At 37.9% G+C, this 15,870-nt stretch overlaps 1 protein-coding gene across 1 annotated transcript; it reads left to right on the top strand.

Annotated features, from left to right (window-relative positions):
* Window positions 1–298: 298 nt before the first annotated feature.
* LOC132045059 (basic 30 kDa endochitinase-like) lies at window positions 299–15,512 on the top strand. Its single transcript, XM_059435578.1, has 3 exons — window positions 299–471; window positions 1,249–1,411; window positions 14,959–15,512. Exons 1-3 carry the CDS (start codon window positions 444–446, stop codon window positions 15,032–15,034), a joined length of 267 nt encoding a protein of 88 aa, XP_059291561.1. The 5' UTR covers window positions 299–443; the 3' UTR covers window positions 15,035–15,512.
* The last annotated feature ends 358 nt before the right edge of the window (window positions 15,513–15,870 follow it).

Here is a 15,870-nt window from a genome sequence, read left to right as displayed (position 1 = left end):
ATTAAATACGTGTGTGTTTGTATGTTATATGTTGGGGCGATCCCATTCGTCATTAGCGACCTTGTCGGCTTGCATTTGTATATGTTTTGGGCCGTTGCGCCATTTGATAGCCTTCTTGGCTTCGATATATATATGGTTGTGTTTGAGATGCGTTTGCGATAGTTTGATATAATCTGAGACAGTGTTTGATATTTGTGTCCGTATAAGCTATCTGTATGTGATTCGGAATAGTGATTGTATTTGGGTGCCCAGCTCGGGCACTAGTCACGGCCTACGGGGTTGGGTCGTGACAATTTGACCAGCTGCTCTTGCGTCGGAATGACGATAGGTGTCCTGCTAATGGATTCTACAACTACGATGCCTTTGTTCAAGCGGCGAGGTATTTCCCTGGTTTTGCCACCACTGGTGACATTACTGACCGTAAAAGGGAGCTTGCTGCGTTCATGGCTCAAACATCGCATGAAACTAATGGTAATTTCATGAATTTTTACTCTCTCCGCTTCAGAATGTTTCTTACTTTCTTTTTTAGTTCGCTTTAAAAAAAAAATGTATCTTTCCTTTTTTTTTTTTTTAAGCAATGCCTTAATTCCAACTTTCCACATAGCATGTTTAAGACCAGTGGCGGATCCAGGATTTTCACTCTGGAGGTTTGGAAAAAACAACAAAAGCTAAATATAAAAAATAATATTGTCAATGGGAATTGAACTTGCGACACATGACAATTTTGAACACCCTGGACCAATTGAGCTAACCTTTTGCATTTATTCAGGTTGTTCAAAAATTAATATATGTACATAAACACAGAAAATTTATCCTATATATACACTGTAATTTTTTGCCGAGGGTGTTCATGCTATAAATCCGCCCCTGTTTAAGACCATAAGATTAAAGGATATTTTGGTACATCCAACACATCTTTAATTTAAGTTCACAAGATTCAAAAAAATTCTTTATTTTCTTAAATTCATGTCAAGTCAAACTAAACAAACATTTTGAAATGGAGCAGCTAACTGTAAAGGTTAACTTCATAAACACATTTTTCACGTTAGTGTTTTTCACTTTAATTTTTAACTGTTAAGGTTAACTTCAATAGTACATTTATGTTGCCTTTCTAATTTGATTTCTCAAAATGGCTATTAATTAAATTCCTGATTAAAATGTCCATGTCCCTTTTCTTTATTTAATCTTTCCAGCAAACTAGTTGTGTCAATTTTTAAACTTACATGGAAGATATATATGGTTGAACAGGTGGTTGGCCAACTGCAGAAGACGGGCCTTACGCATGGGGTCACTGCTTCAAGACAGAACAAGGCAACCCTGCAGACTTGCCTTCTTACTGTACTACAAGTGCTGAGTTGCCGTGCGCTCCTGGCAAGAAATATTATGGACGAGGCCCCATCCAAATTTCACAGTAAGTAATTTCCCTCATTTTCTATATCTCCCTCTTCACTCCTATTTGTGCATTGTGATATTATCAAGGAGGTAGTAACACACAAGATCACCCAACTATGAGTAATGATCTGCCAAAGTCATGTTTCTTTGTTTTGTAACAACAAAGTCACCCAACTTTCCCTATATTACATCAAAAGTCACCCAATAAATATTTGACCAAAAAAATATGACATGGCATTTAATTTAGTCCACATGGACTTTTTTTTCTCAGTCCACGTGGCAAAAAGACCCGACCGGATGCGACCCAAATCCCACTCAAATTAACCCTTATTAACCCTATTATCTCTTAATTAAAATAGAATTTCACTCTCTTAATTAGTTTTTGTAATCATCCGGACTGCAGCATTAATGTTTCCTGTAGGCTTTGTTGTAGTGAAATTAGAAGCAATGTATGGTGCACTCTCAAACTAGTTCTAATATAAATATAGTACTCAGAGGGGCCTTTGGATTTAAGTAAGTTTGCTTTACTATAAGTCCTTTTTTTACCAAAAAAAAAAAAAAAAAAAAAGCATTTGATAGTTGTTATGTAGAGTTATGGAAGGTATATGAGAAACCTTTTTTTGTTACTGATATCTTTGTTTAAATCTTAGTATATATATTTCCTAAATTGCTGCAGTTTGAAGCTAATATGGAGTAGAAAGATATTACAAGGGACTTTAGTGAAGATTGAGAAAAGCCTACATTTACTTAATGTTGTTAAAAGAATCCTTATGGACTTCGCCTGAGAGAAGAAAAAGAAGATGACACGATTTTAAGAAAATGGTGGGCTAATTTCTCCCAGAAAGAGTGAAACACTATTTTAATTAAGACAGAATAGGGTTAATTTGGATTTGAGTTTGGGTCGGGTCCAGTCGGGTAGGATCTTTTTGCCACGTGGACTGAGGGAAAAAAAAGTCTATGTGGACTAAATTAAATATCATGTCATATTTTATTGGTCAAATATTTATTAGGTAACTTTTGAAGTGATATAGGAAAAGCTGGGTGACCTTATTGTTACAAAACAAATAAACATTGGGGGGGGGGGGGGGGGGGGAGGAGGAGGAGGGTAAGTTATAGTTGAGAATAATTTCCAATTTTACTTTTCAATTCCTAAAATGATACGTAATTATTTTGGGACTTTTTTTACGAGCTAACTAGATGGCAGCACGGGCCCAACACTTGGGATTATAGTGTATCTATGTGTATATAGTTGTGTTTGGATAGTGATAATATATATATATATATATATATATATGTTCAAAACACGATTAATATAACATTGTAGTTTATGCTCCGTATCTAAAATTTTATTATATTCGTGTTTGCTACGAATACAAAGTCGGCAAAAATTTGTTAATACTTTTAAAAGAGAAGACTTGTTTAAAAGAAAACTATTTTCTCTCTTTGAGATAAAACAATAGCAATATTTAAGCATCAGTTGATACTTTCAATTTTAATTCGATTGATTTAAAGGTGTAAAATACTTATTATTTTTTATCAAATTTTGATTTGGATAATTCTTATTCAAATTATTAAATTAATTTTACATGTTTAAAACGAAACAAAGTAGAAATTGATTTTCTATTTAAACGAAGAAATACTATTTTTTAATTTTTGGTAAATATTCTCGGTTTAGCTCATTTTACTTGTCATGTTGTCTTTTGCATGATTTTTTAAGGAAACGTGAATTAGAATTATAATTTGACTAATTTACTTTGTTCATTATTTGATCTCCATTTGCTATTAATCTCTTTTCACATTCATTAGAGTAAGGATAAAAATGAAAAAGCAATTAAATTCTATCTTATTTTAACATATAATACAACAACAACAACAAGAAGCCCAGTATAATCCCACCATGTGGGGTCCGGGAGGGTAGGGGTACGCGGACCTAACCCCCACCTTGAAAGGTAGGGCGGCTATTTCGAAAGACCCTCGGCTCAAGAGAGGAAAAGAGGAAGAGAAGAGAAAAACAAGACAAAAGGTCGGATAGGGCCAAGCATATCGAAAACAATATGATAACACGAATACCAAAAGCGAGAAAGTCATGGTAGAAGTCAGGAAAAGAAAGGAGCATTAACTACTATAGATAAATAAAATAATCAAAGTACAACGGCCCAACAAATATAAGCGGCAATCAAATGTATAAACCAAAAGGCAATAAACAAATGAGCAAAGCGCAACTACTATGGTGAAAGGGTAAGCCACCTAGCCTTCTATCCTGTCTCGAGTCCTCCACAACCTCCTATCTAAGGTCATGTCCTCGGTGGCCGAAGCCGTGCCATATCTGTCTAATCACCTCTCTCCCAATACTTCTTCGGCCTCCTTTTACCTCTCCCGAAACCATCCATAGCCAACTTCTCACACCTCCGCCTTTGGCTGAACATCTGTGTCTCTCCTCTTCACATGCCCAAACCATCTCAGCCTCGCTTCCCGCATCTTGTCCTCCACTGATGCCACTCCCACCTTGTCTCGGATATCTTCGTTCCTAATTCTATCCCTCCTAGTGTGTCCACACATCCACCCATAACAATCGCATTTCGCGCGACTTTCATCTTTTGAATGTGACATTTCTTGACTGGCCAACACTCCGCTCCGTACAATAAAGTCGGTCTAACCACCACTTTGTAGAACTTGCCTTTAAGGTTTGGAGGCACTTTCTTATCACACAGCACTCCAGAGGCGAGTCTCCATTTCATCCACCCTGCACCAACATGATGTGAAACATCGTCGTCGATATCCCCATCTCCCTGTATAATAGACCCAAGATACTTGAAACTTCCTTTCTTTTGAATGGCCTGGGCACCAAGCCTCACTTCCTCATCAACCTCGCGCGGTACTCCACTAAACTATTTTAAGTATATTTATTTTAGTAAACATAACAAACAAATGACATGGCGGAATAGCAAATACAGCAATTAAATATCTAGATTAGATCTCAGGCAAATATAAGAAAAGAAAGTAAATTGTATGTATTTGCCTACTTAACCTTTTGAAGAAAAGCAATAATAGGGGTCCATGTTTTTTGCTGTGCAACAATTTCATTTTAATATATGGGGTGTGATGTGGCGTGATTTTACGCCACAATTGATGCTTTCCGGTTGTAAGTTTTACTTGTTTTTAAGCAAGTCTATGTGATTTTACGTGGTTTTTGTTATGTTTCAGGTAATACGAGGTCCCTAGAGCCTAAGTGTGGAAAACAAGCAAAAAAGGGGAAAAAAGTTGATCACTGGAAAGAACTGGAGATTCTGGAAATTTTGTTGGAAAATTACTCTGCGCGTTCGCGCAGGTAATACACGCGTTCGCGCCCACGCGCGCCAGTGGCACTGCGCGTTCGCGCCAGTAGTCCACGCGTTCGCGCTGAAGTAAGAAGAGTGATACTGACGTCATCCACGCGTTCGCGCAGTAAAATGGCGCGTTCGCGCTGAAGGTTTTCCGGCCCCGGTCAAGCCGAACTTGGATTGTGACGACTTTTTATGCTTGGGTTCATTTAAAAAGCCAGCCGGGAAGATTGTAAAATTATCTTTGGCATAAAACACAAGTGCGGAGGCTAGGGTTCCTACTATATTTTCTTTCTTTTATTCAATCCTTGTTTATGGGAATTTCTCGGTGACAATTAAGATTGAAACTCTTGTTGTGCTTATTTATTGATCGACATTACTCTTAATCAAGTAAGTTCTTGTTATTTTAATTATTCTTGATCTTGAACATTTCTCAAGGGTGTAGCTAACCCTAGGACTCGCCCATTTACTTCGTTTGAAATTCGGAAGAGGAAGAACGGGATTGGGATAGAATAATTAACATGAATTTGGGGCGTTAACCCCCATCTAATGGAAATTGACCTAGGAATAGGCGATACCACTTGTAGCCATATTCGGGTGTTCTTAATGCTCCTAATTGCTTGAGGGATCTTGAATTGGGTAGTCTAGTTAATCTTCGGGAGAAGTTAATTTAGAGTCATTATCCGAGGCTAATTAACATAAACTTGCTATTATTTATAATTAAGAAATAGATTGGATCGTTACTTGAGAAATAGATTCCTTAATTCCTTACTTGTAGCCATTGATCAATTTACTTGCTTTCTAGATTAGAATTTATATTTCCGTATTTTCTCAAAACCTTGTCAAAAACCACCATTGATGCGTTCGGTCTAGCTATTGTTAGTGATAATAATTCCTAATACCTTAAATTGCCTACATATTGTTCTCTGTGGGATTCGACCCCAACCTTGTAGGGTTACTATATTTGACAACGTCCGCGTTATACCATTTATAGGTGTAATTTGAGCTTATCAAATTTTGGCCGTTGTCGGGACAATTAGCGTATTTGAGCTAATTTGGAAATAAGCTAACTTGCTTTGAACCGAACTTTGTGAATATTTTGTATAGTTGTTTTAAATGTTTTATTTTATTTTTAGAAAAAAAAAATGGCATATTTCCATGAAAACTTGTTTAGTAGTGATTTTTATTGTGAGCATGGCCAAATTGGTGAGTTCAAACTCATGATGGAGTGCCTGCTAGGTGAGGTAACGAAAATCAAAAAGCCTTGGAAGAATACTTGGAAACTAGTCTCCAACTTGGTTTGATGACGGACAAAGAAAATCCTCCATAAGCAAATCATTATGAACTCCCCAATGCTCAAGATGAAAGGGTAAATCATGAAGATGAGTTTATTGTGAATGCCAAAGAAAAAAATAAATTGGAGTCAACCATTGTTCTGAAAAATATGATTGGTGTTGACTCCAATCTGGGGGAAAAAGAGGATGTCATAATTCAAGAAGTTCAAGAGCCTTATATTTTGCAATTTGAAAATTCAAGAAGGCAAAATGATATTCCTCACTTGAAAGCCAAGAAGTGTAAGATGAAAAATATTTTACTTGGCGTGATCATCTACTTACCACCTCCTGCTGCTCGGGGTCACAAACTTGAATCCAAGTTGGGTGCCCAATTCATAAGCTCCAAATGGCGAGAAAAGTGGTAAAGTTGGTAACCGTCGTGCCGCGACGTTAAATCAAGCGCTTGGTGGGAGGCAACCCATCGGTTATAAATTTTTAGAATAGTTTATTCCATTATATATATATTTTTTTTTTACTGCACTATATGTGACCAAAAAAAAAAAAAAAAAAAAAAATCGATCTGGAAAATCGGGGTGTCATATACCTCTGCGCGAACGCATAACATCATACGCGAACGCGCTGAACAAAAGGAGATTAAAAAAAAGTTGTTCAGCGCGAACGCGCTACATGGCCACGCGAACGCGCCAATACGTGATCCCCGGGTACGTGAAACGTTTAAACGAATCCAAGGGGTAAAACCCCGTTTCCCTCCCTTCCTCCCATCCTTCTCTCAAACTCAACTTCAAATCTTAAAGATTTCTTCAAGTTGCAACCACAAGGTATGTGATTCTCTCATTATCTTGTTCATAGGGTTGATTTTATCATCTTTTCATGTTAGAATTTGTGAAAGAAAAGTTTACTTTCACTTATTTAAGCATTAAAGTTTGATGACATTTTTGAATTTCTTGTCATGTAAATTATTATTGATTGTTGAGTGATGTGAGTTGATATTTGGGTGTTGATGTGTTGCAAAATTTGGGGCAAAATACGTGGCTAACTTCATGAAATCGAAGCCCCAAAATCATGCCCATAACCGCCAGGGAAATGCCGTCGTCCTGAACCGGCGCTGATTCAGCGCGATCGTGCCTGTTCTTCACGCGAACGCGCAGAAACAAAATTGCCAAATGGCGCGAACGCGCTCATCTGAGGCGCGAACGCGCTGAAGGAAAACTGCCAGTGCAGAAACAGAATGCTCGCACAGACCCGCTCGAAACTTTGGCGACCCATTTTTTTGGCCTAATTGCCTCATTATACATTGTCTTAGGTATTCATATGTGTGTTCGACATGTGTGTTCGTTTTGTAGGTACTTAAGCTTGAAAGATGGCTACAACATCCAATGTTGCCCAAGTACCCATGATTGAATACTACGACACCACCACCTTTCGATTGACCAAATGTTCGAAGCTCTATGATAGATTGCTGGGAAAGAGCTTCATCGAAGAAAAGGGCATCGTAACAGAAAATTTGGAAGAAAAGATGCCCGAGTTCTACGAAAGGCTGGTAACAAGCGGATGGATCCGCTTTGCGAATAAGCCAATCAAGGCAAATTATACCCTTGTGCGGGAATTCTATGCGAACGCCGCGTGGCGTACATTACGGACGGCAATTGTCAAAGTCGAGGCGTAAATGTCCGTGCAATGCTTCTCGAATCAATGCCTATTACAATGCAGGATGGTGATAACAAAGTGAGATGGCGCATAGGTACGAACAAAACGAAGCAGCAATGGTTTGTGACCCACCTTCACGGTAGTGAGCAACCAAAGTGGCCGACCACAATGCAAGGAAAGATTGACTCCACGGAATTCACCGCCGAGGCCAAAACTTGGCTAGATATTGTGACATCCGGTGGTGTTGCCTTCCAAACATGATTCGGAGGTGCCCCGAGAGGGCTAAAGTGATTTGTCTTTGTGATGGACGGGTTGCCCGTGGACGTGGGAAGCTTATTATGCAAGAAATACGAGAGGTGGTGATGGAAAGGACTAGGGGTCTATTTTTCCCGTCGTTGATCACTTATTTGTGCACCACCGATGAGGTGCCCACAAGGCCGGACAAGAAAAAGGGGCCGGTGGACCGATTCATCCATTGAAGAAGAGAGGGGCCGGTAATGTGCGCAAGAAAAGGAAGATTGACATAGCGGCCCGTCATTTGGGCGGAGCTTCACCTCTCTTCGCATCGATTCGACCGACGGAGCGCCTGCTCCTACTCCGCCTATACCACTCTTGCCACCACCGCAAGAGGCCGCTGAGCCGTTTCGATGCATATCTCCACCTGTGTCCGTGGATGGACACTCGAATCAATGCCTAGTGACTAGTCTCCCCGCCGGCCCATATGGAGAGGGCACGTCTACGGCTCCTTCGGTTCGATGGTCCGACATTAGCGGTGTGTAGTGGAGGAGCCGAAGCATATAAAGGAAAAACGAGGGGTAAGATAGAGAGAAGACGAAAAAGGCAAGAGAGCATGCCCCGAAGCAAAGCAAGTTTTTGAACAAGATGATGAGTATTCTCGAGGGAGTGTATGCGGAGCACGGAATGAGGAGGAGGAAAATGAGGAAGATTTTGTCACCCCGAGCCCGGCGGCTCTCCAGCTCCGAGGGTGAGCAGAGATGACTATAGCACTCAGTGCTAGCAGGTATGCCTCAGATTTTTTTTTTTTGTATGCTTATGTGATACAGTGAGGACACTGCAAAATTTTTTAGTTGGGGGTGGCTATCTGGTATTGTTGTATTGTAAATATGTGTTTAGGACCCTTCTCGGCTTTTCTTTGCCAGAGTTCTTTTCCTGAGGGGTGTTATTTTTGTTGAAACTGGTATGTTTAGGATGTTGCTTAGGTTGAATAGAGTAGCTTTGACTTATTTGGTGTTACTCTAGCTCGATGGCATGTTGCTATGGTTTGTTGGAAATTTTGAACCCCTCGAAAATTGAAAAATGCATACTTAAGACAGTCATTGGTTGACATATTTGATTCTTTATATGGCATTATGATTATTGGGGTATTGTGTGTGAGGAATGACTACTTAGGAGGTCACAAGTGTAAAAATAATTGTCCTTATGCCAATGTGTGTGTGAGTCGTTAGTTTGGCTCTGTTTATGCATGTTTAATCTAGAACTTGCCCGGTTGGTCTTGTTTGAAATCCGAAGGTTAGTTTGGGTGTGAGATGATCTTAGGATTTCCTTGCGTAAAAAGTCACTTTGCCTAAATACGCCCTACCAAAAGTAAAAGTATCACTAGTTTCCCTTTTTGAGCCTTTTGACTTTTTCTTGGCTAGCCAAGTATGAAACCTTACCCTTTGTACAATTAATCCGAAATCGCACCCGTTCCCTCCTTGATACAGCTAGATAAGATAAGGCAAAATGCCTAAAGTTGGGGGTGAATTAACTGTGAAGTAGATGTTAAAAACATAAGTTGGGGGTGGTGGAGTTTGCTAGTGGAGATTCGATGTGGGAGTTGCATATATATAAAAAAAAAAAAAAAAAAACAGAAAATTGTAACACAAAAAAAAAGAATTGCTAGTTGGATAGGAATAAAACCACATCGAGGTCGAAAACTTGAAAGGAAACGAAGGAATTGGAAAGAAAACAGGCGAGTTAAGGCGAAGAGATGTTGTAGTATCAAGGAGGGTCAGTCACTAATACCCAAAAGTATCCTACCCGTCCCTAAGCCTACATTACAAGCCGAAACAAGTCCTAATGTGATCACAACTGAGCGAGCCTAGGATGAAAACATAGAAAATAAGGGCAAGCCTATGGTATTTGCATGTGTAGATATGAAGTTCTTTGTGAGTGTGAGCGTCTTTCTCCTCCCTTTCGTCTTCGTCCCATTCTTGTTATGTATATGTGTGTTGGGACATTCGTTGGTCTATGTGAGGGCATAAGGATGAGATTTGAGCAAAAGAAAGTGTCCGCCTAAAGTAGCGTTTGTGTGCATCATAATATGTTCGATAATGTAATGTCATGCATTGAAGCCTCAGTGTTAGTCATAGCGTTCTTGAGCTGTGTATGTTGTTTTAAAACAGAAAATTGGGGTGGTCATTGGAAGAAAAACATGCATGCCGGTAGTTCGAGTTAAAACCAATGTAGACATTGTTATTCTATGATATCTAGGTGTTAGATTGAGTCGTTGTGTTGTATGGCTTGCTTGAGGTCAAGCAAATACTTTAAGTTGGGGGTGTTGATGTGGCGTGATTTTACGCCACAATTGATGCTTTCCGGCTGTAAATTTTACTTGTTTTTAAGCAAGTCTATGTGATTTTACGTGGTTTTTGTTATGTTTCAGGTAATACGAGGTCCCTAGAGCCTAAGTGTGGAAAACAAGCAAAAAAGGGGAAAAAAGTTGATCATTGGAAAGAACTGGAGATTCTGGAAATTTTGTTGGAAAATTACTCTGCGCGTTCGCGCAGGTAATACACGCGTTCGCGCCCACGCGCGCCAGTGGCACTGCGCGTTCGCGCTGAAGTAAGAAGAGTGATACTGACGTCATCCACGCGTTCGCGCAGTAATATGGCGCGTTCGCGCTGAAGGTTTTCCGGCCCAGTCCGAGCAGAACTTGGATTGTGACGACTTTTTCTACTGCAGTTCATTTAAAAAGCCAACTGGGAAGATTGTAAAATTATCTTTGGCATAAAACACAAGTCTGGAGGCTAGGGTTCCTACTATATTTTCTTTCTTTTATTCAATCCTTGTTTATGGGAATTTCTGACAATTAAGATTGAAACTCTTGTTGTGCTTATTTATTGATCGACATTACTCTTAATCAAGTAAGTTCTTGTTATTTTAATTATTCTTGATCTTGAACATTTCTCAAGGGTGTAGCTAACCCTAGGACTCGCCCATTTACTTTGTTTGAAATTCGGAAGAGGAAGAACGGGGTTGGGATAGAATAATTAACATGAATTTGGGGCGTTAACCCCCATCTAATGGAAATTGACCTAGGAATAGGCGATACCACTTGTAGCCATATTCGGGTGTTCTTAATGCTCCTAATTGCTTGAGGGATCTTCAATTGGGTAGTCTAGTTAATCTTCGGGAGAAGTTAATTTAGAGTCATTATCCGAGGCTAATTAACATAAACTTGCTATTATTTATAATTCGTGAAATAGATTGGATCGTTACTTGAGAAATAGATTCCTTAATTCCTTACTTGTGGCCATTGATCAATTTACTTGCTTTCTAGATTAGAATTTATATTTCCGTATTTTCTCAAAACCTTGTCAAAAACCACCATTGATGCGTTCGGTCTAGCTATTGTTAGTGATAATTCCTAATCTGCTTAAATTGCCTACATATTGTTCTCTGTGGGATTCGACCCCAACCTTGTTGGGTTACTATATTTGACAACGTTCGCGTTATACCATTAATAGGTGTAATTTGAGCGTATCAGGGTGCACGTTTTTTTTTTATTTTGACATTGCTTGTTTTTTAATATGGGGTCCACTTTTTTTTCATGAGTTTGGAGAGGGTGGGGTCCACTTTTTTTCATGAGTTTGGAGAGGGTGGCGTCCACTTTTTGTCCTTTTTTTTTTCGTTACTTCTATATAGTAGAAAAATAGAAATATAATAAAGTATTTCTATCTACTTTTTAGAAGAGTTGGTAATATAAAGTATAAAATGTCATTTTTTTGCCCTTAAATAAAAAAATGGGTGGGACCACAAAGGATTTTTTTGCCCTTAAATAAAAAAGTGGGACCAAAGGACGGACGACGATCTTGCTTATTGACGACGAAGCATGCGTAAACCGATGCTTCTATATAGTAGAAAAATAGAAATACAATAAAGTATTTCTATCTGCTTTTTAGAAGAGTTGGTAATATAAAGTATAAAATGTCATTTTTTTACCCTTAAATAAAAAAGTGGGATCAAAGGACGGACAACGATCTTGCTTATAAACTGGCTCTTCTATATAAAAGTGAAGTAATATATATATATATATATATATATATATATATATATATATAGGTTCAAAACACGATTAATATAAGGGAAAATACATAAAAAAAAAAAAACCCAACGTATACTCGGATTAATTATGACGCACCCAACCTTTTGCGGGCGACTGTATTACCCCCCGCACTTATTTTTTCTCGTATTTTTGTACCCCTTTTTGACCGACGTGGCAAAAAAAAATTGATGCTCGATTGCGGGAGAGTGTTGCACACTCTCCGCCACATTGGTGCCACTTCACTGCCACGACACTGCCACGTCACTGCCACTTTTCCTTTCTTTTTTTCATTTGATTTTTCTTTTATTAATTATATTTACACGAATTAACCTCAAATTAACCATTAAACCATTAATTTTATCTTCTTCATCACTAAACCCTTCTTCTTCTTCATTTCAAGAAATCCATCAACCTATTTTCTTCCTCCATTAACACACACACATTCAACCCATTTTCTTCCTCCATTAACACACACACACACACACACATTCAACCCATTTTCTTCCTCCATTAACAACACACATTCAACCCATTTTCTTCCTCCATTAACAACACACATTCAACCCATTTTCTTCCTCCATTAACACACACACATTCAACCCATTTTTTTCCTCCATTAACACACACATTCAACCCATTTTCTTCCTCCATTAACACACACACACACACACATTCAACTCATTTTCTTCCTCCATTAACAACACACATTCAACTTCCCCCTTCCCCAGCCATTACCGCTCATCCACCGCTTTTTATGTTGAAATCCTGTCTTTGTCTTTCCCGGCTGTTTTCTTCCTCCATTAACACACACACATTCAACCCATTTTCTTCCTCCATTAACACACACATTCAACCCATTTTCTTCCTCCATTAACACACACACACACATTCAACCCATTTTCTTCCTCCATTAACACACACACATTCAACCCATTTTTTTCCTCCATTAACAACACACATTCAACCCATTTTTTTCCTCCATTAACACACATACATTCAACCCATTTTCTTTCTCCATTAACAAATACATTCATTTGAAGGCAAATCAAACACCAAAATATATCCTCCACCGAAATGACATTATGTTTTAATGGGTCAGACCCATTTTCATATTGGTCTAAAATCTCACTGTAGATTTGGATCACAATTATTGATGTAGAAACGAATTACTCCAATTATTTTGGGCTAACATATCCAGTGTTTCATAACGTTGTTGTCTTCGCACCCCTCCCCCCCCCCCACAACAACCCGCTCCTCTTGCCCCACCCATTTGAAGGACAAACTGTGCAATTTCTTCCTTTCTGGGCTATGTTCAATCATCGCAGCATCGATGGCGGCGATGTGGTGGCTGTGGCGGCGGCTGTGTGGCGGCAGCGGCAGTGGGGGTGGTTGAGGAGAAAGAAGAAGAAAGAGAAAAAGGAGAAAGAAGAAGAAATAGAAAAATAAATTGCAATTAGTAGCTTTAACAATTGAAATGTGGAAGAAAGGGAGGGTGGGGGTGGGTGAGAGGATAGGGTGAGAGGATAAAACATAAATTAATTTTTATTAAAATATAAAAAATATTTTTAATGCTTTCACTCGCTATTTTTTTTTTTTTTTGGTCACATCAGCCAAAAAAGGTACAAAAATATAGAAAAAAATAAGGCAGGGAGGGTAATAGGTCCCCTGCAAAGGCTGGGTGTATCATAATTAATCCGAGTATACGTTGGGGGGGGGGAGTTTAAGTATTTTTCCATTAATATAATATTGTATTTTGTGTTCCGTATCCAAAACTTTATTATATTAGTGTTTGCTGCGAATACAAAGTTAGCAAAAATTTATTAATACTTTTTAAAAGAGAATACTTATTTAAAAGGAAGTTATTTTCTTCTGTTTGAGATAAAACAATAGCAATATTTAAGCATCAGTTGATACTTTGAATTTTAATTCGATTAATTTAAAGGTGTAATATATTCTATTGTTAATGTATGTAGATTGGGCCTAAACAATACCTATTATTTTTTATCAAATTTTGATTTGGATAATTCTAATTCAAATTATTATATTAATTTTACATGTTTAAAAATGAAACGAAGTAGAAATTTGATTTTCTATTTAAATGAAGAACTACTATTTTTTAATTTTTGGTAAATATTTTTGGTTTAACTCATTTTACTTGTCATGTTGTCTTTTGCATGGTTTTTTAAGGAAACGTCAATTAGAATTATAATTTCACTAATTTACCTTATTAATTATTTGATCTCCATTTAATTTTTTTTTTCTTTTATGACATTAATCTCTTTTCACATTTATTAGAGTAAGGAAAAAAAATGAAAAAGTAATTAAATTCTATCTTATTTTAAAATATAAGTATTTTAAGTATATTTATTTTAGTAAACATAACAAATAAATAACATGGCGGAATAGCAAATACAACAGTTCAATATCTAAATTACATCTCAGGCTAATATAAAAAAAAATTGTATGATTTGACTACTTAAACTTTTGAAGAAAAGCAATAATATGAGGTCCATGTTTTTTACTGTTCAATAATTTTATTTGCTCTCACTAATGGGTTGATACACATGTGGCAATGAATCCATTATTATTGATTTAATGAGATACTTTAGAAATTACATGAATATTGTTTATTTTTTAATATGTGATACACTTTTTTTTTTTTACATTGTTTATTTTTTTAATATGGGATTCACTTTTTTTTTTATATTGCTTGATTTTATTAATATGAGGTCCACTTTTTTTTTTCCCGTGAGTTTGGAGATGGTGGGTTCCACTTTTTTTTTTTTTTATTAGTTGTTGTTTAGTACGGAGCCCACACTTTTTTTTTTTTTTGTTAATGGACTAACGACGACCCATGCTTCGATATAGTTATAAAAAGTGACCAGTAATTTAGGATGAAGGGAGTATATAACTACGTAAGAGATTCTATTCGTGATACCAAAAGTACTTAGAATTTTTCTTGTTTTTATAATTGCAGCAACTACAACTATGGTCCTTGTGGAGTAGCCATAGGGGAAAACCTCACGGGTAATCCTCGATTTGGTGGAGAATGACGTAGTCATCTCCCTCGAATCACAATTTGGTTACGGATGACTCCTCAACCACCAAAGCCTTCGTGCCATGATGTCATCCTCGGGAAATGGGTCCCATCCCAATCGGACATGTGACCCACAGGGTCCTGGTTATGGGGTCATCACAAACATCATCAACGGAGGATTGGAATGAGGCCATGGACCTGACGAGAGGGTAACGAATCGAATAGGCTATTACACGATGTTCTGCAAAATTCTAGGTGTTAGCCCGGGAGAGAACCTGGACTGCGGCGACCAGTTGCCTTTCGGCCAAGGCCCCTTGTTCAGCTCTATGTAGAATAAGCTAGTACTGATCTTGTAATACTAGTTTTTATAATTTCTCTTTATATGAATAATCGTGGGCATGCGACGCTATGTTAGAAATTTTATGAAAAATACTTGATCACGAACCTTATCGGAAAATACTTGATCACGAACCTTGCAGCAATTCTTTAAAGCTTGAGGCATGTCAATTAAGACACTGTCCTTAAGGATATTTCACCCGGTATGAATGTATTGATGTGCCGTGAAATTATGGCACATTTGATACTTTTTGGCTATAAGTTTTACTTATTTTTGAGCAAGTCTTGGTCTTTTTGATGTGTTTGTGACATGTTGCAGATATTTAACGTGTTTCGGGAGCAAGTCGTGGAAATGGAGTGAAAAAGATGTTCAGAAAGAGAAATTAACTAAAGCCTGAGTTATACGGAGGAACATACGGACCGTAGAATATTCGCGGTCCGTAAATTCCATCGTGAATGCTTAACAGATGTGTCTCTACATGAAGTGGAAATCGAGGATACGGACCGTATAATATT

Source organism: Lycium ferocissimum, unplaced genomic scaffold, assembly GCF_029784015.1.
Source record: "Lycium ferocissimum isolate CSIRO_LF1 unplaced genomic scaffold, AGI_CSIRO_Lferr_CH_V1 ctg594, whole genome shotgun sequence".
Taxonomy (NCBI): Eukaryota; Viridiplantae; Streptophyta; class Magnoliopsida; order Solanales; family Solanaceae; genus Lycium; species Lycium ferocissimum.
Note: the sequence above shows the minus strand (reverse complement) of the source record. Positions and strands in the feature narration are given on the sequence as shown.

Bases quoted from the DNA above. Each gene is read 5' to 3' on its own strand.
- LOC132045059 (XM_059435578.1), top strand. From the start codon at position 444: ATGGCTCAAACATCGCATGAAACTAATG. The intron at 472-1,248 runs GTAATTTCATGA...ATGGTTGAACAG, and splicing joins AACATCGCATGAAACTAATG to GTGGTTGGCCAACTGCAGAA. The intron at 1,412-14,958 runs GTAAGTAATTTC...TTATAATTGCAG, and splicing joins GGCCCCATCCAAATTTCACA to CAACTACAACTATGGTCCTT.